Source organism: Talpa occidentalis, unplaced genomic scaffold, assembly GCF_014898055.3.
Source record: "Talpa occidentalis isolate TD23 unplaced genomic scaffold, MPIMG_talOcc4v2.1 talOcc4.3, whole genome shotgun sequence".
NCBI lineage: Eukaryota > Metazoa > Chordata > Mammalia > Eulipotyphla > Talpidae > Talpa > Talpa occidentalis.
The window spans coordinates 92104540-92127866 of record NW_023603184.1 but is presented as its reverse complement, the minus strand read 5'-3'; the positions used below and the strand labels follow the sequence as shown (position 1 = coordinate 92127866).

General features: G+C 43.9%; 1 protein-coding gene across 12 annotated transcripts in view; it reads right to left on the bottom strand.

The window, feature by feature from the left end:
* TANC1 (tetratricopeptide repeat, ankyrin repeat and coiled-coil containing 1) overlaps window positions 1–23327 on the bottom strand; it is a 235872-nt gene that overhangs the window by 48150 nt on the left and 164395 nt on the right. For 10 of the 12 annotated variants that reach the window (XM_037523385.2, XM_054699751.1, XM_054699750.1 and 7 more), the window contains 9 exons: window positions 19618–19881; window positions 14252–14374; window positions 13146–13427; window positions 12213–12367; window positions 9938–10169; window positions 8661–8827; window positions 5956–6563; window positions 2120–2228; window positions 1065–1187 (listed from right to left, as the gene is read on the bottom strand). In XM_037523385.2, the coding sequence (XP_037379282.1) occupies window positions 1065–1187; window positions 2120–2228; window positions 5956–6563; window positions 8661–8827; window positions 9938–10169; window positions 12213–12367; window positions 13146–13427; window positions 14252–14374; window positions 19618–19881 (2063 nt within the window). The remainder of the gene's footprint in view (window positions 1–1064; window positions 1188–2119; window positions 2229–5955; window positions 6564–8660; window positions 8828–9937; window positions 10170–12212; window positions 12368–13145; window positions 13428–14251; window positions 14375–19617; window positions 19882–23327) is intronic. The other 2 variants (XM_037523386.2, XM_037523387.2) reach the window with 1 other exon arrangement.

Sequence of the window (23327 nt, the reverse complement as noted above, 5' to 3'; positions counted from 1 at the left end):
TGGACAGTAGATGCAGGGAGGAGCAGGAAGCCCCTGAGTATGTTCCTGGGAGTGAAGGAGCCATCTCTGGAGCATGAGGTCCCCTTGCAGGTGCATTTGATGAACCAAAGTGAGGAGAAGTAGAAGACAGATGTCCAGAAATTTCCAGATTCTGGCATGTCCTTTGTTGCAGGACCACCTTGGGCCAGCCTGGTGCTTTACAGGGGGAACAGGTCTGATCATTTTCAAGGTGGTGAATTGAAGGGAGGACCCACACCTTGGAAAAATACCTGCTTGCTTTTGCAGGCAGCAAGGCAGGTGGGGTTTGGGGGCAGAAAGGCCTGGAGTTTAGCAGTGAGGAATCTAAATCAGGAAGACACTTAGAATCTCCTTTTACTTTGCACTGAAAAAAATGGTTGTAAGCTGTTACAATGTAAACTAGTAATTCCCAAACACTGTGGAAGTCATCCTTTCTTTGTCTTATTAGCACATACTTGGCCACTGTGTACTTTATATTCTTAGACTGCATTAAATAAAAAAGGAAAACATACCCTAAAATGCTCATTTGATATTATGACATGACAGATACTGGCCAAGAGGGAGGAAGCTCCTGGCTCACTGGCAGGTTGACTCTGCGCTTTCCAAACTCATAAATACACACGGACAAAACCTTCAGTAACAGTTTTCATCTATAGACCTATGGCTTTGTGTCACTCATCAATGTTTAATTTCCTATGAACCATAAGATAGCCTGGATTAGAAACCTGGGACATACTTTTGAAAAATCAATTTTCCTGAAAAGCTCCTTCGGACCTTTGGTTTCCTTTGTGAATTGCTTCCTTATCACATCTGCTCTGAAACAGTCACCAAATGCTCACATAGCATCCCTGACCACCCACAACTTCCTGCCTGAGCAAAAGCTAAGCTCCCAGCAGAGAGCCCCTAATAGAGCATTTAGTTCTGTGTGATACACATCAGGGAAAAAGCATCACTAGAAGTTTCTCCACCTCTGGCCACCAGCCAGTGCAGGAGTCTGTGGGAAGAATGGCCAGGGGTTCTGGCTTTGTTGCAGAGTTGGCGCTCACCTTCACATTGGGAGTGTAGAGATTCCTGAGAGAGGCGAGGGCAGCAGATAGCCCCTCAGTGCTGTACCCAATCCACAAGGCTTGGAGATGGCTTGATGAGATTCCCGTCTTCTTACTGAGCCCCTGGAAGCAATCAGAGAGAAATCAACCTCTGCATCCTTTCCCATCTGCAGTGGTCTGAAAGAGGTATGTCCCAGAGGATGCAGATAAGTGCTAGCAGGTGGCAAATTCTGTTAAGTGCACAAGAATGCCTGTACCTATGAGCCTTCCTGCCCAAAAAATCAATGGTCAAGGAGTCAGTGTGCTTTAGTTATGTGAACTGTATAGCTGGGGAAAGAGATGGCAAGAGATGAAGTTTTTCCTTATAGAAGTTCTGCAGTAAATTAAAAGAAGGCTACATGGTACAGTGTCACTAGTCAGTAACCCCCTATGGAGTGCATGTGTTCAGGCAGAGCGGGTGGCAGCTGACAGCACCAAGAGAAGCAAGCACAAGTGCTATGCATTCTGATGCAAGTAACTCAGCAATATCTTCTTTAAATTAAGTTTAAAAGGAATGGTGCCATTCTGCCCCTCAAAAAAACAAACAAACAAACAAACAAACAAAAAAAAAAAACCCTGAACCTGATTAAGCCTCTAGATAAAACTACCAAAGGATAGGAAATCCACGGGAAAGAGATACATATTAAACTAGGCCATGAGAAGAAAGGACACCATCAGAAAATCCAGGCAGTACAAAAATATGGAGGTTAAGTAATTCAGGGCCTTTGACAAATAAATAAGGGAACACAGGGAATCTTCAGGCAAAAAACTAAAAGATTTAAAGGGGAAAACTGAAACCCATAGTATTCAGACACACACTGGAGTGATAAATTATAAAGAAATGCAAGGAAATTATTACAAGGCAGGGAAGTGGCTACTTTCAGGGAGGTAGAGGGGGTGGTGATTCTCACGGGCCTTGTGGAGGGCTGATTAAAATTGTGGAAAGTGTCCAAAACTGGACACTCAAAATGACAACAGGGAATCAACAAATCCCGCATCACAGTGCTGTGTCTCACCTTGAAAATGTGTGCCTTCAGGATGTGATGGCCGAGCTCCATGGTCTGCTGCCGGTTCAACTTGCCCTCCTGCCGAGAGAACATGAACGCCAGGAGAGCATGTCCGTTCCTAGGATGAGAAACACAAAGCCCGTGACAGAGACTCCACTCCATCACAACTGCCCCGTAGGCCCTGGGGTGTGGAGGTCACCACATGGCTGGCCCCCTGAACTGTCCCCCAGCAGCACCACCTACAAAATGGGTGAAAAGCTGCCTTTTACAAAATGTGGTGAATGCTGCTTACTCAAGTCATTTTAAGAGCTTTGTCTGGATCCCCCCAAGTCTGTGGAGAGACCCAGAGAGAAGCCCCAGGACAAAGCAGGTCTGTATCTTTGGAGCCACCCACTCCTATTCATCATCCGTCACTCCCTCTTTGCCTTATTTGTTGATTTATGTCTACTACACAAAAAAAAAATGTAAACTCCATGAGATTTGAAGCCTTGTCTAAATCATAGCTACAGTCACAATAGGGAACAAATGCCCAACACTTAACATATGTAATTCTTGCATGGATGGAGGTACAAATGGACAGATGGAACAGAACTACCACTGAGCTGGGTGCTCAGGCCTCCCCTCAGCATGAGCACCAGTGGTGGCAGACCTGAGCCAAAGGACAAGGCGTTACAAAGGGAAGGAAAGCAAAACCAGGCCATGCATTGCAACAGTACATGATCAGGAGCACAAAGAAGTCCGGGCTTGATGGGACATAGATACTTGAGTGGGGGAGAAAGCTAATATGTATGAGTGTGTCTGCTGTTTCTACGCACATTCTACTGACACCAGCAATTAATCCAGGCTAATCCTTTCATGAAGGGGCCCATCTACGAACTTTCACCTCCACATATACAGGACTCATTCTTTCTCTTTGGGGACTCCACGCAGGCCTTTGCCTGAGACAATCTGAAAAGGATGCTAAGGGTTGCTTAACCCAACAGCAGAGACTTCAAGCCGATGTGAATTATTTTGATTTCTATGAACCTGGCAACACTGAGGTAGTGATTTGTTGAGGAAAAGCAGGCAGTTCCTAATCTGGGCGATCAAAAGCATGAATCATTTAAATTGTATTTACCTGTGCAGAGGCATGCCTGTTTTTCAAAGTTATAAACCATGTTAGAGATGAGGAAATCAAGATAGGTAGAGACCAAAAGACTGCTTTTTATATGCTGGGAAAGGCAGGACTTTTAAGGCCACACTGCAATTCAGTGTCCCATGCAATGTCTTGTTAGAGTCTGGAGCGCTCCGTGAGCATTGTCTACCCCCTAGAACTCAAGCTGGCTTTTCCCTCAGATGAGAGCCTCCCACATCCCCACCTCTGGGGCTCCCTCACTCTATGGAAACTGTTCTCTGCCCCCTTCCAGTACCCACATCTTTGACAACCTTATTGTTGGGGTCCCACGGTTAAACCTGGCCCGAATCACTCCAGTCAGGCCACTTCCAACCTGGGCCTAAGCCATCCTCACTCTCAGGCTGTGGCCACACTGTGTCCACCGCAAAGCCACACTCAGCTAAGTACCTTTGCTGGGAGTTGTGCCAACACCATGAGCTCAAACGACTGAAAACCAAAGCCCAGTTTCGTCTCTGCAAAACCAGCCCCAGGCCTACTGCCCTTCTCACACTTTCTAAGAGCAACATCAATCCCAGTTTCTGAAGCTGAACACCCTGACTATAGCACCTCCTTCTCCTGGAGGTTTACACAGACATGAGGTATCCATGATGTGTCAAGCAAAAACATCAGGATGGTAATTTCAACACGGAAAAGATGAAATGGACTATGTTTGAAATGCATGAAACAGGCAGAAATTAAAAGTGAAGTATCACTGTCTCTGGATGTTATCTTCTAGCACTTGGATTTTTTTTCTTCTCTGTAACTGGGGCAAATTCACAACTTATTGGGGTGAGAGGAGAAATGCTACCCCATCTTTCAAGGCCCAACCCAAAAGTCACCATGTATTGAATCATTTCCCAGAAATTGTCTCCCTCAACTGGAAGCTTCTCTCACCAAAAGCCCCACAAGCAGTGTGGCTCCCTCCCAGTGTCCTCCCAGCCTGTCTCAGCAGACCTCCTGTGAGGGAAGCCCTGCAGAGCCAGTGCTTGTCCCAGAAATCTCTGCATCAGTCACAGTACCCTGTATATAGGTCCACAAAAACTGATGAACTGAATCCAGCAGCTTCCTTTCAACATCATTCCATACACTGTTTGCTCCAAGAAGTCCAAGGACTATCGCAGTCCTGGGCAAATGCTGACTTGCACAATTTCAAGGAGTGCCTCCTTACACTCTGCACCCCGAGGGCCTCAGCCTACTCCTGGTCCTAGTCCCTACTCAGTCCCCACACCAGCTTACAGGGACACATCAGCACTCAGGCGTCTGTGATTGCAGGTTATAAATCGAATGACCCATCAGTCACCCCATTCTCAGTTCTGCCCAAGGCTGCATAACATCAATGCCACCTTCTACCCATACCAGAGAGCAGCTTAACTGCAACTATAATCTGAAACTTTGCCTCAAACCCCAGTTAAAAAGCTACACCCCACGCCCAAGTCTCTCAACTTATTTTTATGTTTCTACGAACTCAACTGTAGCCGACCTTCCTAAAAAGTGATCTGATTTTCTCTAGAGACATGACTTAAATACCACAGCACAATTCTTGCCTAGTTATTATGGTCTGGCTACCTGAAGTTACTGTTTATTACCCCAAACCAGTTTTAAAAGGAAAGTTTCTGGTCCAGTGTCACCTAACAAAACAACACTATCACAGCATGAAATGGCAGCCAGGCTAGTTAGGCCAATGTTAAGTCACTATTTGTGGGGAGGAAGTTGGTCTGTGGCTCACAAGTGTTAATTCTCTTCTTCATTTTTGCACCCCGGCATCTGGTCAAATGCCTAGTCTGGCACAAAGGAGACAGTTTGCAGGTTGCCAGACCTGTTACAAGAGTCATGAGCAATTCTGTCTCACAGAAAGCAGAGGCTGCTAAAACAGCAAAGATGCAGGCCAAATCAGGATCAGGCAGAAGCGGTAGGCATGAGCATACCCTAATCTGAAGGCACCCACACCCTCCAATTCCTCAACCTCTCACACAGTTTGGCACCAGGCCACAGGCAGATAGGCTTACTACTGCCCTGTGTTCCCGGGTCAGTGAGGAGAAGCACACCATGGCCTGCTGCAAATCCTCAGGGGAAACTTCCAATCCCTGGATGCATGTGCCTACCACCATCTTTGTAAATGGGGCATCTGAGATCTGAACCGCAATCCTGCTGACAATGCATTCCCATTTGTTACCCAAAGCTAAATCGAAAAACCAAAACAAGGTGGCTGGTGTGACTGCGTGCTCCCCTTTGGGCCAGCAGGTTCATCCTCTCTCTGGGACAAGATGCTACCGCTCCAGCAGCAGTGGTGCAGTAATGGTGCTGAGCACTCAAGACACCTACAGACCGCCAGGTAAAGAAACCTAGTTATGAATAGCACCTAAAGAAGCCTGCTGTTCCCTTGAGCTAACATCACACTTTCCCATGTATAACCCCGAGTAGGGGGACAGGGTCTAGATGAGAACGTACAGCAAACAAGTATCATCTAGGCATTGCCTGGCTTCCCTTTCATCTAAATTTTCTGAGAAGGCTTAAAATTCCATTAATTAAAGGAGGAAAGCTTTTGTTCAGCAGCAAAGAACATTTTCTATGGTCCCTCCTGAATTATTCATTCTGTGTTACCCTTCCATTAAAGTGAATCGTGTTTGAAAGCCCTTCCCCGATTGCACATTAGACTCCCTGCAAGGAGCTGACAGAAAGCAGCCTGGTGTACCTGGGCTCACACAGGAAGGCCGTGTTTTCACCATCTGCTCTCCACACAAGCCACTCCCGGAAGGACGGGTGGCAGAACATGCGGGTTTTGTCTCGCCGCTTAATGAGGAAGCAGGAGAGGGCCTCCATCCTCTGCTGAAAGTCTTCCCATCCCTGCTCCCCTTGTATGTGGCCTGCATTAATAGCCTGGAAAATCTGCTCGTCCGTCATGGGGTGGAGGGACGCCAGGGTCACATTTAAAATCGGAAGTGCTCTCTCAAAGGCGGACTGGGTCATGAACTTCATGTTGCACTGCAGCAGGTACAGCTCAGACAGAGACACGGGTACCACCTTGTAGCTGGCACTTTTGATGACCAAGTGTCCCCTCTGGAAGAGATCCAAGGTGAGCTTGAGGTACAGGTAGGAGCCCAGGCTGCGCAGCACCAGGTGGCTGCTCACTTTTGAGATGAGAGCCGTGTCCGCCTTGCCGTTGAGGGAGATGTTGCTGAGGATGTCTTGGCTGCTGCGCACCCGGTGCTGGACATAGGCGTGTAAGTCGCTGTGAATGTCCTTGTTGTCAGGAAAGTCATCTAAGGAAAGCTTGACAAATGGCAGCGCACTTACAATTTCCTGCGGGAAAAAACCAAAGGCCCACAGTGTCAATCCATGGAGATTTTTTTTCCAAAAAGTTCAGGAGCATTTCAAACCAGACCCACTAGTTTTCTTTCAAGGAGGATTTTGGTGGATTTCAGGGACTCATTGTTTAGTATTAAAACATGTAATAGGATAAGTTGAAGATAAAAAGCTTATGTGAAAGAAATCCTGATGCAAGATCAAATCAGGGAAGGCTTTCCCGAGGCCCCCATCTGACGTTTCCCGAGGCCAACCTGACGTTTGTGCCCCGAGTAGATGACAGGGACCTGGCCATGTGGGCAAAGGGGCAGGGACCCTGTGGGGGATCCAAACATTGCACAGCTGGTTATAGAGCAAGGACAAACACAAGCTACTCTGCACATCTCAGAATAGTCAGTCGCCGAGATAAGAGTCCTGCCTGTTGTACATCAGTTATGAGCTGCATAACCCACCCAGGAAATCTGAAACTGCCCACGGCTGCTCCAGTGAGCCTGCTTATTAGCAAAGCTGCCCTACTTCAATATTGCCCACTATCAATGTTTAAAGTTGCTGGTGGGGAGGGGGTTAAGTAAACTTTTGAATTGAAGTATTTTATACAGAGGTGCACAAATTATAACAAATCACTTTTTATAATGTCAAATGCACCTGTGTAACTGGCCCCGAGAACATCACCATTCCCAGAAGCCCTGCCCTGTCCTGTCCTCCATCCAAAGAGGAGCACTTTCCTAATACCCACCAGTGGAGTTTGCCCACCCCCCTTTTTTAAAGCTTCCCACTATAGTTTCTAAGTATTTCAGACCATGTCATCATTTGATGTAATAACTGGAGGATGCAGGCTGAGTGTAAGTACCCCACTTTACATGAACACTAACTGAACCTCTGAAAACTTTCACAGGACCCCTGCCGTGGAGTGATACATGACTGAAAAGCATGGAAAGCAAATGTTTGTAAAAACAAACACCAAGTTCAACTGAGGTAACTCCACTTTTGATGAGAAACAAAGAACCTGAAGGCTACTTAAAAATAAATTCCTCATAAAAGGGCAAAAAGCAAAATAAAATGTCTTTACCAAAAAGGGTAAGAATAGAGGGAAAAGATCAACAGTTAAGATATAATTTGAGGGTTCAAATGAAAGAAAAAAAACCACCCTCTTCATCTTGCTGCAAGTGTTATTACCTTAAGTTCGAGTTTCATGAAAGAGACCTTGTTTCAGAACAGACCTTAAAAATCTCTCATTTATCCCTCCCTCTCCCCTTCATCAAAAAAAAAAAAAAAAGTTCCACTGCAAGCCTATGCAAATAACTCCAGCAGGAATAACTTTACACTCCACAGACCTATTAGTCAGACACCTCAAACAACTTTCCCAAATGGAATTACAGTAAATCTGGCAAGACAGTTGAGCCTTAAGAGCAAACTTACCTGAGGGCTTGATATATGTGCCCTGGGAAGTGGGAATGAGGATAAAAAGATCAGTCTCTTGCCTGTTTGAGAGCGCTATGGACTAATATTTCAAAGCTGTAATATAGTTTTCAATTCAGCAGCTAAGTGGCTCATAACAGTGTAAGATGTTAGTATTCAGCACTGTAAAATTCTGGGATGGGGAACTTGGAAAAAAGATTTGAGAATTCTCCCTCTTTTGGGCCCTTGCTTCTGAGATGACCAAGAAAGGAAGGAACCAGAGTCGTGCAAGAAAGGGTAGGGGCACATGTAGCAGCCATTTCACTGAAGCAAGAGCACCGGATGCCTGTCCAAGGACAAGGCTACTAAGCCTTAGGCGCAGTGGAGGCCGCAGCCTTCAGGGACATATCCACAGTGAGTGTCTCTGCCGCCACATGCTTCTAAGCTGTATGTGAAATTCCATGATGGCATCAGTTGTGCCCTTCACAGCAAGGTAGTCGGGAACTGTGAGGGACCAAACAACCCCCCCACCCCGACCCCACAAAATCAGACCTTCAGGTGCTGCCTGCCCCGTGGCCTCCACCAAAGCCTAGGTAAAGGAGCTAAAGACTTAAAGGCTAAAGAAACACTATCTCCTGGGGGAAAAAATACAACAGAAATTATACTTAAAAAGAAGATGTGAGACTCCTTTTTTACCTGAAAATTTGCTCGTACAGTCACAATCAATTTCAACCAGGCAGGAAATTTAGAGATAATTTTGGTAATAAATGAAGAAAGCGTATCTCCATAATCAGGTTTATGGAACTCAGCTTCATTTAAGCCATCTATCAAAATAATGTATTCTTCTTCAGGAATTTTCTGCTCTAAAGGATAAAATAATTGTTTTAAATTAATAAATTACATTTCTGTAAGATGGTACCACCCAGGGTATTTTAATGCACAGCAAAAAGTGTTAGGAGAAACTAAAAAAGGTTTACATATGGCAGAAGAGATGGTTTTCACAGAAGCATATTTTCTATTAAACTTATAATGAAAACCAGAACACAGAGCCAAAAGTAAACCAATTCTCACAGAACAGTTTCAGGAACATATTGCATTCTACACATTAGCAGAATCTCATCCATGTATATGATAGAGTTAAACTCCTGGCACTGGGGATAGTACAGCAAAGATAACACACAGAGATGAAATCTGGAAGACTCCAGGTTCCCCTGTAGAATTCCCCCAATCTGCCCCTGAACCGTCTGGCCGACGGTATAGTCAGCCGACACAGCAAGCCTGCTTTACAGATTCTGGGTACAAACTCTTTCCACAAGTCTGAATCAAGTTATTTATTTGAGTCAACTTTCTGCCCAGGAAACCAAGGAGGAATGACCAATCTGCTTCAATTCCGTCTCTCAGCGCCTCTGGCAGAAGTGCCATATAGGCTGGTCAATTAGCCCAAAAGGTGAAGAGTAAATAGGAAGAAGCTGAGAAACCAAAAGGCACAGACTAGCACTAATGTCCCCTTGCATAACATTCCAGGGCAAAAAGAAAAAAAAAAAATGCAAGGGATACTTCTAGAAATGGCATTAGGTTCAACTCACTGAGCAGAGGCTCTAAAAAACTTGCTGGCAAATTCCCCAATGAAATTTTTCCTCTGCAGTGTAAGAATACAAAATATGCAGGCAATGCTTTATAGAGCACAAGCCACCTAGATAACCCATTGTTACAAATTAGCTACCTTGGAAATGTTCAACTGTGGAGTTAATTCTTATTAGAGATGTGTGATTTAAAACTACACCATTCAGGGGGCACGCAGGGAGCTTGGGGAGAAAGGCCTGAGGAAGGAGACTCGAGGGGCACTGATGTACCACATCCTCTCCTTGCCCTCCACCCCACTCCCACCCAGGACCAAGCTGAGACCCCTCCTACAGAGAACAGCCCTAGGCTCTGGTAGTACTGAGAGGGTTAGGGTGGCTGCTCTGAGGTACCATTTCTCAGACTCGCAAGCGGTTCCAGCACGCCCCTCTTGAAGGCGGCTACTGGGTCCTGCACGCAGGATCTCAGGCTCAGCATGCTCTGTAGCTGGGGCTCCTTTATCAGCAGGTCTCTGTAGGCAGCCAATTGATGGGACCGGCAGAGCAGAGCCGCGATGCTGTGCACGAACTCAGGCACCAGACACGTGTAGGTGTTATCGGCCTGGCAGTAGTGGTAGGCCACGACCTACGGGAAGCAGAACTGTTAGCATCCTCACCCTCTTCACAGCCGCCCCCCCCCCTCCACGCTCTCAAACAGGGACAGAGATAAGACACCTTGCTTCTAATCCCCAACAGTGAGTCATTAAGTAGATTAATTGGTTCATTTATTCCTTCATTTGTTCATGTAGTTTGCCAAGTTCCAGGCAGACTTTTAATTGCAGCCACAAACCCATCTTGATTAGCACTAAGATGAGCACATAGTACTGTGTATTGAATATAAATTAATAAAAGTCATTTTGTAAAGCCTAAAGCCTACCCTGTCTTAAAGCAATTCCAAGCAATCCAACATTCTTGACATCCACACATGTCATCTTCACTATATTTGTTGTCAAAAATCTCCCTGGGAAAGTCATTTGATGCTTCCCCAAAAGCAGATAGTAAAAGTAGTGGCTGGGCAGTGAAAAAACAGATGTGCCTTCCTCCAGGCAGCCTGGGTCAAGCCCTCAGCTCCCACACAAACATTCCAAGTGACAGTTGAAAATTTCCAAGGTGAACATTTCGTGAAGGGTCAAAATCAGGAATCACCAAATTTCTGCCTACTGTGTAGAGACATGTAGGGGGACAGCAGTTCCTGCTCAGCCGCTGTGAGGAGGAAGACCTTTCTTTGTTGAGAGAGACTGGAAGTGGCAGCAGGTTATCTGTCAGAGAGACCCTAAGGGAAGTGGCAGGTGCAAATTCTCTTGGGAGTGAGAGGTACCATCAGATAAATGAGAAACCGAACACTTTTCAAATGAGCAAGAAAGGAGGAATATAAGCATGTAAGGAGGAATATAAGCATGAAGTAAGGAAGCTAAAAAAGATCAAAGCACACTTCTATGAAGTGTTTTTCTGAAGAGTCTGGGTCCCTGCCATCCCACATGGCCTGATGACCCCTGCTTGAGTAAGATAAGAACTACTGGCTCTGGCCATGGCTGAGGCCATCACACACACAGGTTAAATGTCCTTCCAGGTGACACAGATAGTCAGTGCAAGAACTGGGATGAGATTCCAAGTCTGCAGATTCTTAAAAAGCAAGAAGCAAGAGTAGGTGTGGCCAGTTTGGAACTGCCATGTGACTCCTATTTTAGATTAAATAAATCATTAATACCCTAGGAAACAGAGATTAGCAAGAACATACATGAGCTGCCTGGACAAACCATCAGCGACACAGCAGTACCACAGTCCACCAGCACGGGGTTTGACAAGAAGCTGACAACCCAGCCTTTGTGAAGTCAATTTGAAGCCATGACAGAGGGTATTATAAGACAAACACTATCTGATTTCACTTATATGTGCTATATAGAGAAACCAAACAAATGAATGAAACAAAAAATTTTCAGATTCTAATAAGACCCATTATGGTTACTAGACTGGAAAGGAAGAGGGGTTGGGTAGAACAGGGAACAGGGGTCAAGTGTATGGTGAAGGACAGAGCTGGACTTCTAGTGGTGAATACTGATGTTGATTTACAACAACAGGGAGCCCAGGCAGCACACGTGAGAATTACCTGCTTTAATGCAGGAGCTCAGCTTATGAACCTGTGATAGATGTTGAGCAGATGGAAATTTTCAGAAGGACCTTGATAACAACAAATACAAGAAAAGAACTCCAGCCATGTCTCTCTCACACCATCACAAAGCTTTGACAGAAAGCTGCAGGAAGCAAGGGGACCTGGCAATGGGGTGCAGGCAGAAGAGGCCCAAGTCCATGAAAGCTCCCTATTTTTATACCCAATGGAGGAGAGCACATGCTGGTCAGGGTGGATTTGTGGCAAGTGCAATGTTTTCTGCTGCTCTGAGGATCTTTTAATTCACTGTTTAATAGGAATAAAAGTCTCTTGTCATGGCTCTAAAAAAGATTTCTGTTCATCAATACTTTTTATTTGGAGTACTCTATCATAATGTCATCAAAAGTTATCCTTTTGCATTAAGTAGTTCATTGTCTGTACTTTATAATTCTTCTGTCCAAAGACAATCCAGTCTCCGTCTCTCACTGTTGCTCTAAGACCCCCCCCAGAAGCAGAGAGAACCTTAGAAGCAAGCTGTTTTGCTGCATCTTCTCTTGGTCTCTGGCTTTCCTGGGTGTCAGCCCCTACCCCAAGGGGTGTCTTAGCTGTGTTGGTGCCACTTCCAGAAGTCGGTGAAAGCAATGGGGTGAAAGGAAGATCTTGGGAAGAATCTGAAGCTGCAGGGAAAAGAGACCAGTTTCATTATTTACAACATCAGAAATGGGGACTGTGGCATTGAATCTATTTCTTTATTAGACCCAGAGTATTTTAATATGTAAAGAGTGAATTTGTAGCAAATGCAAATTTACAAATGAGAATAAAGTTTTCTTTCTCAGCCCTATTCCCCTCCTTCCATCACCCACCCAATCGCCCTCCCTGGAGAAATGCTGTTTCTGGCTTTCTTTATTAAATTATTTTTCTTTAAATCTTGTATGGCTCCTTGGCTCCTGTTCACACTGTTAGACATTTTCTTTTAATGGGTTTTTTGGTGCATAACATAAGCCATGAAGAGTCAAGTCCTTGGCTATTCCATCCCATTTCTAAGGTAGTTTTTATACTTTGGGTAATCCAGTTTACAAGACAAAGGCTGTGGGAAAAGGGAGCAAAGAATTCTGCACCAGACTCCTATTGGTTTGTTCTGTCAGGAGCCTAACCCCCTTGGGGTTTCAGCACCAAAAATTCCCCAGGGCAGTTGAGCAGGCCTCACCGCCCCACCTCTGCCCAGATAAAGGGAGACAGGCCGTCCAGCGGGGACGCCAGGGAAGGCTGGCCTCGGGGGCAGCGGGGAAGGCTCTATGATAGATGGACACTTTCACATAGTTCTCTAACAAACTTGATGCAGCAGCTGGAACAAGTTGAGGAAAATGGGGAATTTATGTCTCTCCAAACAGCAATTTCCTCCCACTATCTTATATTAATATAATAAACGAGACAAGTAATTAAACATAGACATACTTTTAGGTGATGAGCCGGGGCTGTTGGAAGCAATCTGTCTCATGCGGCTTCCGTGGCAGCTGAGCGCCACCAACTTGGAAATGATGGCCGTCTTCCCGAAGCCCACGTTTCCAACAACCACCGCGCCTTTGTTTTCTGTCAGCTCTGTGTTCTTCAGGTTTTCTTCTATCTGGTGAAAGAGCCAATCCCTTCCCACGAACACAGAGTCTGTTGTTATGCTTGGTACTTCAAACAACAGGGGTTTCAACAAAATGTCTTGTGGCTTGTAGGGAGCAAATCGCGCTTTGGGGGAAAAAAAGGACCATTATTTTAAAAGAATGTCTTCATATTAATAGTTAAAAAACTCAATCATTGTATGTTCTGTGCTACACTTGGTATAGCAGTGAGTGTCCCCACAAGGGAACTGTATTTCCAATCTGCTTCTATTAATACTTCTGTACTACCTCATTTATCATACCCTTTGTCTTACAAAGTGTCCTGTTAAAATGACTTCTGCAGTACTCTCATGCTCCTAAGCTATTCCTGTGACCCACGGCAGACACACAGCAGATAAAGTGATGCAAGGACCAAATCATGTCTCATCAGCTTCCTGGAAACAGTACTTAGGACGAGTTTCTTCCACTACCATGTAGGCAAAATGGAAATGTGTTCCCTGGAGTCAGGGACCCAGCTCTCATCTGGGTGTGATGATGTTTTACATATATGGCGTGTCTGCTGACCACACAAGTGTGCAGCCAGGCAGACCTGGGAGGGAGCCAGTTCTGTCCAAGGAACTGCAACAAAACTGCCTTTTGTTTGTTTATATACAAAAAACCCTAGTGAACATTAAATGACCCCCTTACTTCCAAATAACATATTGCAAGCTTAAGTTTCAACTCTAGAAGCAAGTTAACCACATAGGTTAAGAATGAAGCCCCAAACCGTTTTGTTTTTTTTTTTGAAGCCCCAAACTTTTAAAAGGATAGCCTAGTGTACCTTATAGATAAACATTTGGTGCACATACTTAACATCCTGTTTCAATACAGTGGGTTTACATGTTGGTGATGGCAGACTTCTGTGCTAAGGGAATGAGCCCATCCTGTCCACTATGACAGAAGGATAAGTACCTTTGACTTCCTGTGCCCTACCTCCAGCTGTGTTGTGCCAAGGTAACCTAATGGATGTTCGAAGAGGAGCATTTCTCTGTCCATCTAAGTAGCTCAGATCTTCCAATTTGGTTGAGCTTGTTGCTGCAATATTAAACCAAAGTTCAGTATTTTCAAAGTTGAATTAAACACCCTACCCAAACCATTCTAAATTATCAATGACTAAGCAAGTTTGTTCAGGCTTTTAACAAAATTTACTTCAAGGGGATTTTGGTTTTGCTTGTTCCCCCCTCCCAGTTCATCAAAAAGTGGTGAAAACCAAGTGTCCCTTATTCCTAAGCTGAAGTCATTGATATGGTTGCAGAATCCTCCATTATTCCTGGAAGAGATAGACTTCACCATAAATTTTTATAACAAAACCTGACAATCCAGGTCACTCATTAAATATTCAGTGCTTACTTCAAACTGTCTTCCCTAAAGCTCCACAGCTGCTGGAATTTCTCCTTGTTAACTGAGCAGCTACTGCATGTACAATTTCCCAGCGCACAGAATGCCACAAGTCCGCTCTATCAGCTAAATAGCCATGTGGGGCCTCTCCGGTGGCGCAGCGGTTGAGCACTGGGTTGTGAAGCTGCCCGCAGCCTCTGCAGTGCCGGTTTGATACCCGGCTGCTCCCCAGCCACTGGAGGAGGGTCCCACATGGTGCGCAGACCTTTCCTGCCACCCGCTGCTCCCCTCAGCAGTGTATTTCAGTAGATCTGCCTGTTCTGCTCCCCACTCTGGCTCTGGTGAATTCTCTCACCCCCCCTCGCTTCTGACTGTACTCAGTGCTTGTATAAATAAATAAATCTTTAATAAATAAATAGCCATGTGGACTTCACCATAAAGAAACACTATACATACACATCTACATATACAATACAATATAGTATATATGACATTGTTATATATGTATGGTATATTTTTTAAAATCCTAAAAATAAGCACATTTACCTTTGATCAAATGAATTACTAAGACTCAAAGCATTAAAGGTTTGTACAAACATACACACAGGTTGGATTATAAAAATTACCAGGGTAAAAAATTTTTGCTAATTCTTAGCAAACCTTAAGAACATATTACAGTACATGTTCTTTACTTGAAAAAAAAAAAAAAAGGAACTATAACAAAACTCCTCTTACTTACATATACAGCATAGGTCACAATGAGAGAAATATAAATAAACCTAATTTGATCTGCGGGTGAAATGGCCCAACATAAAGATCTGTCAATTTTAAACATAACATTATCTTCCAGGATAATACAGATGTCATTTGAGGGCAAATGAGGGAGAATGACTTGAATTCCAAGGGTTAAGGCTCTTATGTACTAATGAAGACAGTGGGTCCAAGTTTCAGGTTGTGCCAGCTCTCTGCTGAAAACTCTCTGGCTGTCCCATGGCCTGACACAGCATCCAGCTGCTGACTACACCAGCTGCCTGATCTTGGTCTTTCCTTCATACCTTCCTAAGACCGCAGTCCTGTTCTTCCTCCTACTAGCACCAACCCTCTTATTCTTCATTCAACAAGCTGGCTCCATGGTCTGGGGCTAATGGTGTGACCCCTTTGGCTGTACTGCCAAAGGGCAGTCAATCGTGTGTCCTGCTCACCTTCCCAGCCAATGTAGACACACCTAAAATCTAGACTTTAAAACTGTACACATGTGGGTTTCTAGATCCCTTTGGGTGCAAATCCAGAGCTTACTCACACATGATGTTTACACACACGTTACTTACACATACATGTTTATATCAATACTCCATGTACATCTTTTTTGTTAGAAAGACTCAGCTAATTCCTTATGCTAGATATCCAAACAGGTCTTGCTTATAGGAAACCAATGACAGCCTCTAGTTCTGTCCAGCTCTTTCATCACCAAGTTGTAGGAAACTTCCTGGAAAGCCACCAGGACCATACCTGTCACCCTCTCTACCTATAATAGCACAACCTGGAACACATTTCTAGGCTCCTACCTGGGAGCTGGGACTCAGACCTGGGCCCCTTTCCTTGGCACGCCTCCTCGCCAATATACTGGAGGCCATAGTAGGAGAAACCACAGGCATATCCCTTAAGCCAGTTCCTCTTAGAACTTGACCAGTCACAGGTGTCGGACCTGCTGCTTCAGCTCTGGAGAACACGAAAACCCCTTGGTGCCTCCGAGGGGTTTCCTATTCCCCTTCTTTCTTTTTTATAGGAAACTGTAAAGGGTATTCCAAAAGAATAGGTTGCAGAAAAGCCTTAGTATAATGCACAAGTAGGAGATGGTAAGGTTTCAAATCTCCGACCCCCAGCTTCAGCTAAGGGATGCAACAAAGTGACTTCAGGAATCCACAGTTCTGTGTCTCTATTTCTAATAATACACTTAAGCTGCATTGAAATGGACATTTCTTGGCAGGACAGTAAGCCACCAGCTGCCGGCCACCTCTGCTTCCTAAGGTGTTGTCAAAGTCAGTGTGAGAGAGAGAGATGGCAAGGAGGAGCAACAGTCTCGGTGCTAAGCTCCACCCTAGTGTTCCCCACGTCACAGAGTAGGTAACTTGGACCACATACTACTTCTCACACACACCTATGCAGATTCTTGGACATCACAAAGACCAGAATCATACTCACTTCCAGTATTTAACAGTAAGTTCTTTCAAAATCCCTAACATTATTTAGGGCTGAGGAAAAGCGAAGATAAAGCAATTATTTCATGCTGCAGTAAACCCAATGCTAACACTGCCACAATTTAACTATACACTTATTGGCACACACATCTCACACCTGGGAGAGAAGCCTTGTTAAAGATGCTGCAGGAAAAGTTTGTGCACTTTTGGGAGGTGGGATGGGTGGAGGGAGAGCAGAAGTAGACATCTCTAACTGAGCAAAGAAAAAGGTCTGTTGAAATACCATGCACTGGCAGATCCAAGGTAAACGCCATTAGATCCAGAGCAATTACCAGAGTTATAAGAAAATTGGATGGTAATTATGTTTGTTGGTTTCCTGGAAAACTAAACATAGTGATCCACTGAGAAAGTGTCTGAAAGGGGAAAAAATGTAGCCAAAAATACCAGAACCCAGTTATTCAACTTACACATTATCTAAGATATCACTTTAAAGTCCTCTCATTCTAAAGTTTAATAAAGAAAAAAAGGTGTCCGTGTCACACATTTTGACATTGTAAACAGTAATAACCTGGCTGCATCATTCTAAAGCAATTTCATTCTAACAAGTATTTTTACTAAGAAATCTCTGCGTAGTAAGACAATTTCCAAACCTACCCAACTTATAATCATCTCAGAAAAAAAAAAAAATTTCGCTGGACAATGAACAAACAACTATAGTTCCATGACAGTAAAGGCTGGCAAGCTTAGGAACGTGTTTCCATCTCCTCACCCTCTAGGGCCCAGGTCCCTGGGGAGCAGGAGCCTGGCGTCACCATCCCCTCACCTGCCAGCTCTGCTCTTGTGTACCAAAACACCTTGCCATCAGATGGTGATGTGTGTTTGAAGAGATTGTCACATCTACATTTTTCCAAGAGTTTTCAGTCCTTTGCATATTATTTCAATCTTTTTAATATCAAATGCCGCCTCCTGTCCTGTGTAACCCTGGACAAACAGTGCTTTTGGACAAACAGTGCTTCTGACAGTTGATACAATCTAAATTGTATGCTTTTCAATAATACTGAAATATCTTACCATTCCCTCTAACCGAGGCTCAGCTTTAGGGGTAGAAAAGTGAGCAAAGAATCGACCCAACTTCTAGCTTGATAAAAGATACCCTAAGTGGAGCACTTACCTGTTTCCTTCCAAATTATGCTTTTAGTTTATAAAATATGTGAAGAAATAAGCAAACCCATTAGGCCAGTCAGTCAGTGCTCAAACCCAGAGGTAAAGCCCTCCCATTCCACAGGAGGTCTAGCTCAAATGCATACGTAGAAGCTAATGAATGAGCACAGCAGAAATCAGAAAGCCCTGCTCTATAATCACTGCAGTCTCCTGGAAAAGCTCAGCTCACACCCACTGTCACTTTACATGGCAGGAGACCACATAAAAGAACTTCGGGCAGAAAACATAACCCCAAATGGGGTGCTTTTAACACTGGTAAATTAACGTATTAATGTGTTTCCTAATTTTAAAATCACTTCATTAAATTGAATACACATTTGCTGTTTTGTTGAAGTCAATAAAGCTATCATGTTCTGGGATAATACAAACGAACCATTCACCCTAACTAGGGAAATATGGTAAAATGCCTTGGGTGCAACTTATTATGTGGCAGGTAGTGGAAGGGCACGAAAGCCTTTGGGAAAACCATCACTCAGTGTGTAACAGAGCTCCCCATACTTCTCTCTTGCAGACATGCCAAATCTCTCTTCTGGAACAAGGCCATTTTACGGCCTTTGAAAGTGAATTAGAGTTGTGCCTCAGAACTTTTCCATTAGGGCTGCTTATTTATCAGCTGCTTCAGAGTTTCATTGTGGAAAAACATCACCAACAACCAGAGTGGCAGACCACATCCTGAAGCAGCAGCATAAATTACAGAAAAATCCTTTGATGTAGAAAGAGGGACTCTGGCTCCATGCGTTAGTGGAAGAGAAGTTCTAAGTGCTACATTTATAGCAAATGAACATAATAAGTTCCTCTTCTAAATTCAACCAAAGAACACTGGAGTTTAGAAATTCAGGGCCTTAAAGCAGGCAGAACAACTCAGATGCAGAGTTCCTTCCTGGCCCTCCTGATGCCACTCTCCTTGCTGGATGACCACCCACCTATGGGTCGGTGGGGCCACTAACAATGGTCACGGGCTCATTAGTTCTCTTTGCTCCAGCTGCCACATCTTGCTATGGCCTGTCTCTCTTGCCAATTTTCATTTCCTCAACCAAGGGCTCTTACTTCTGCTGCCTGTTGTAAGCTTTAAGTTCCTTTATTACTGAATTATGCAGAAATTGAACCTCCCATCTGTATGAAATAATAAGTCTGAAAGTTGGATTAGAAATTCTTTGAGCAGATATATATAACAAACTCACAACAATCATTCCTTTTTACCAAGGTGTAATAAAAGGTCATGAATTTATTCAGGCTTACAGTAACAAAACCAAGGGAAGAGCTTTTTTATACTTTGTTCCCTCATACAGAGTCACATTGTGTAAATCTTAGATTTAAAGTATCCCAGAGTAGAAGGATCACTGAAAGACCACTAAGTGCAGCCTTATCATATTTACAAATGGGTAAACTAAGTCCTAGTAAAGCTAAGTGCCTGATCCAAGATCACAAAGCTGGCTTGTATCTGAATTAGAATCCCAAATAAACAGGCTACACTTCACACCCAGCAAGGTAACTCTTCAAAGGGGAGAGGCATGGCCTTACCTGCAACAGAGTTGGGCCTTGGCATTATTAGCGAGCTGGAGCTCTGAGAATAAGGGACTGGACCATCTCCAACTGAGGCTTCAGCCTTGGGCAGCACACTCTCCGCTGGCCCCGTGGGCTCTTCTTCTGCCACTGGGGAGCAATTATCTGCCCTGCGATCATGAAGCACACCCTTCTGTACCCCTAACCTTAGGCTTCCGTCTTTATTCCATTCCAAGCTGGAGCCACTCCGGTCATCGTTTTCGGATGAACTTGTAATTGTGGCTGAAATGAGAGACCAAAATACTTTGAAAGAGGCCAGACCATGCTGGGGCTGCAGAGAGTTAACACACACACTGCTCTCCCCACAATCAATGGAAAGTTTTCCGGTCCACAAAGATTTTTATCAAAGTATGTTTCATACAATGTACTTTGGTAAATTAGAAGAATGTTGCTTATCAAGGGAAATAAACTGCTAAATCATTCTATAGGGAAGGAAAAAAAAATGATAGGAAGATAATGAAAACACTGTCTGAAACTATCTGAGAGTTAATGTAAGTCTATGTAATTTGGAGATAATGTATCCTCGCTTTTTAACAAGGATGAACTGCTCACAGAAGAATTCATATCTCATTAAAATTCCTTTAAAGCTTTAAATATTTTTTCCAAATTAACAACATTTGTGTATTGGTGGGAGGGAATTCTTATCTCATTAAATTCATTCGAACATTTACAAAGTTTTTCCAAATTAACAACATTTGTGTATGGGGGTGAGGGGCAGGGGGAACACAATGGTTAATGCAGAAAAGATGCAGGAGAGAAATCCATAAAAACAATTATAAAGTCAAGCAGAGAATTTGATCCTTAGAATTAAACTTTGTAACATCTGTTCAAAACAACCCAGATTGACTTATTCCCTTAGCAGCATAGAATGGAAAACCTCTATGTAAACAGCACAGGGAAAATGCAAGCATGGAAAGGGATGCTTGATTAACATTTAGCCAGCATGGAGAAACATCCTAGCAAAATAGGAGGCACATGACAAAGGAAAGAAGCAATATTCATCCTACATAGTTTATCTACGCAGTCACTTCCAATTTAAAGACAGTAAGACTTCTGTGTCCTCCTCACAACCACCAGTCACGTGGACCTAACATTGGCTTGTGTCCTTGAGAGCAGGGGCCATGTCCTCTGATCCCTTTGTGTTCCCTGTTTGGGCTCCAGCAGCTCAAGCCCTTAACTGAGGATTAAATGGGAGCAGCAAGGGTCAGAGTAGCACCAGGGGTCAGAGTGTATTCAGAACCCAGCTGGCTGGATTAAGCAGCTTGGAACACACCATGATGATACACACGGATAAGCAGAGACTGGTGAATTAGATCCAATAGTCTTTTCTGTTATCGAAGATCAAAGGGTCTAAAGAGAGATTGTCTTGTTTATTTTACAATGCTCTAAAGACAAAATAATTTCCTTGCTGTGACCACAGAGCACTGTGCCACAATTCGAAGGCTGGCTTTCTCTTGCTGCACCAGTCTGGACTACGGTCCTCTGCTCACTTTCTACTTACAAAGTGCTCCAACAAGGACCATCAGGTCTCCTTTTCTGAACAGCACAGTTTGTCTGTACTAAGTACTCAAACAATGTTTGCGTATTGAATTAATGAACAAATGAGCAAACTTCTGCTCCTGAGATACTGCATCTATTCAGTCACTACATTAAGTCCGTTACTGGTTCAGATTGGCTGGTATTATGTCTCTAGCCAAAGTGTAAGTTGATCTGGGATGGACCTATCACACCTTTTGGGTGTCTGTCATTTACTTCCAGTATTTCCAGGCATTCTCTCAGCAACATGAAGCCACCGCTCCATCTATCTGAAATCAATTACGGTCTTCACTGTACTTTAAAAAAATGGCCCACTTGTGAGCATAATATAAGTATGACAGCATCTATCCTAAAAACACCAGTGGTGGTGGTGGTCCTAGGAGTCGCTAGCATTTACTGAAGGTTACAGATGTCAGGGACTGTACTAAGAACTGCATTCATGCCATTTCTATTATTATTTTGGAAATTAATCATTTATGGCAACTCGGTCAGTAAGTTGTCATTGTGTGATAAACCCTAGTTTACAAGTCCAGTCTTTGGGGCTCAGAATGGTTTTCCTGGAGACAGGTTGAAATTAGGGAAAAAAAAAACATAAAAGCATCACAGCAGGCGAGTTACAGGAAAAGTTCCAAGGGTGAGGGTGATTTTTGTTTGGTTTTACTGCTATTGCTGTTTTACTTGGGGGTGGAAAATAAATGATTTTCCTAATTTGTTGTAAGTGTCCTGCACTTCAGAATCAAATGCCGACAGATCTGAATCCTAACTGAGACCTCAAGCAGTGGGTACAAGGACTGTACTTCTCTGCTTCCTAATACAAGTAAAAGCAGCAGAAGCAAGACTTCAGGGTCCCAGGAAGCAGCTGAGGCCGGCATGGATTGCTATAGGTCCATCCTTACCAAACAGTGACAAGTGCCCAGGCCCTCCCTGATGAGTGACAACTTTCAGGTCCTGGCAGAGGAAGAAGAGTGGGTGGGGGGCCAGGATCAGCAGCTGCAGAAACAGCAGGTGGGAAGAGAAGTCCCAAATGGGGTCACCATTCCAAAAGGAGCATATGTAACTTGATAACATGTCTGTAAGTAGGAGACTCCCCACTATTTTCATGAAGTTCAGCTAAGAAACATTCCACTGACCACAATCACCAGGGTCCTAAGACACAGGTCTGGGAGAAGCTCTGGAGTCAGTTCTCCTCTAAAGATGCTCCCCCAACAATGCCCCTCTTCACAAAATCCCTCTCTGGGGAGCAAACAGTAGATATGACCTATATGGTCGAAAGCCTAGGCAGGAAAATTTCACCTTGGCTCAGGCATGATTAAGTTCTGAAGTACCCAGGGGGCCATATAAAAAGCCCAACCTGTTCAGTTTCCCTACATGACCCAATAAGCGCTCCAAACCCGGCAGCTTCACAGTCTGTTACTTTAAGTGAATACTGGTTCTTACAACAAATGCCAGGCTCCTCAAACACACCCATTTTTCTTCTAGACTAACAGAAATTTAAACTCCTCATTAAGTTAACCCAGTCACCTTTAAGTTAGAGCAACATTATGATTTTTTTGAAGTTCTGAAAAATAAGTGACATTTGACACTTTGCATAGACTGGATTATAGCTAAATTTCCCAGTAACTCAAAAATCCTAACATTGTATTCCTTCAGCCAGAACAGATGCCAACTGTTTTCATTCTGTAAATGAAATCTTGCTGTGGTCACTCAGAATGGGTTTCAACCACTCCTTTGACATGCAAGCTTCTGTAAAAGGTACAATTTATCAGGCCTGAAGTTTTATCAGGCTATGTGATAGATCATGCCTCATAATTTAGTATCAGGCTAAGTTTGGTACCACTACGGACACTCGTATGCTACTTCTGAGTCTGTAGTTTGAAAATATCTTTTAGCTGAAGATTAACTTATCTTCCTCTGTAGAAACAGCACCTTTAACCAGAACTAGTAGTGCTACTTCCTCTGAACTATCCAAACATATTCAGCACTATCCAAACACTTACATAATCATACTGTTTGCGAGAAGAGGTAGATTGGTTGAGAACCATCAACCCTGCTTTATAGATACGGAAACAGACTTAGGAGAAACAGAATGCTCTGCCAGTCTCTCGCTCTCCCCCCAACCCCCCCCACACACA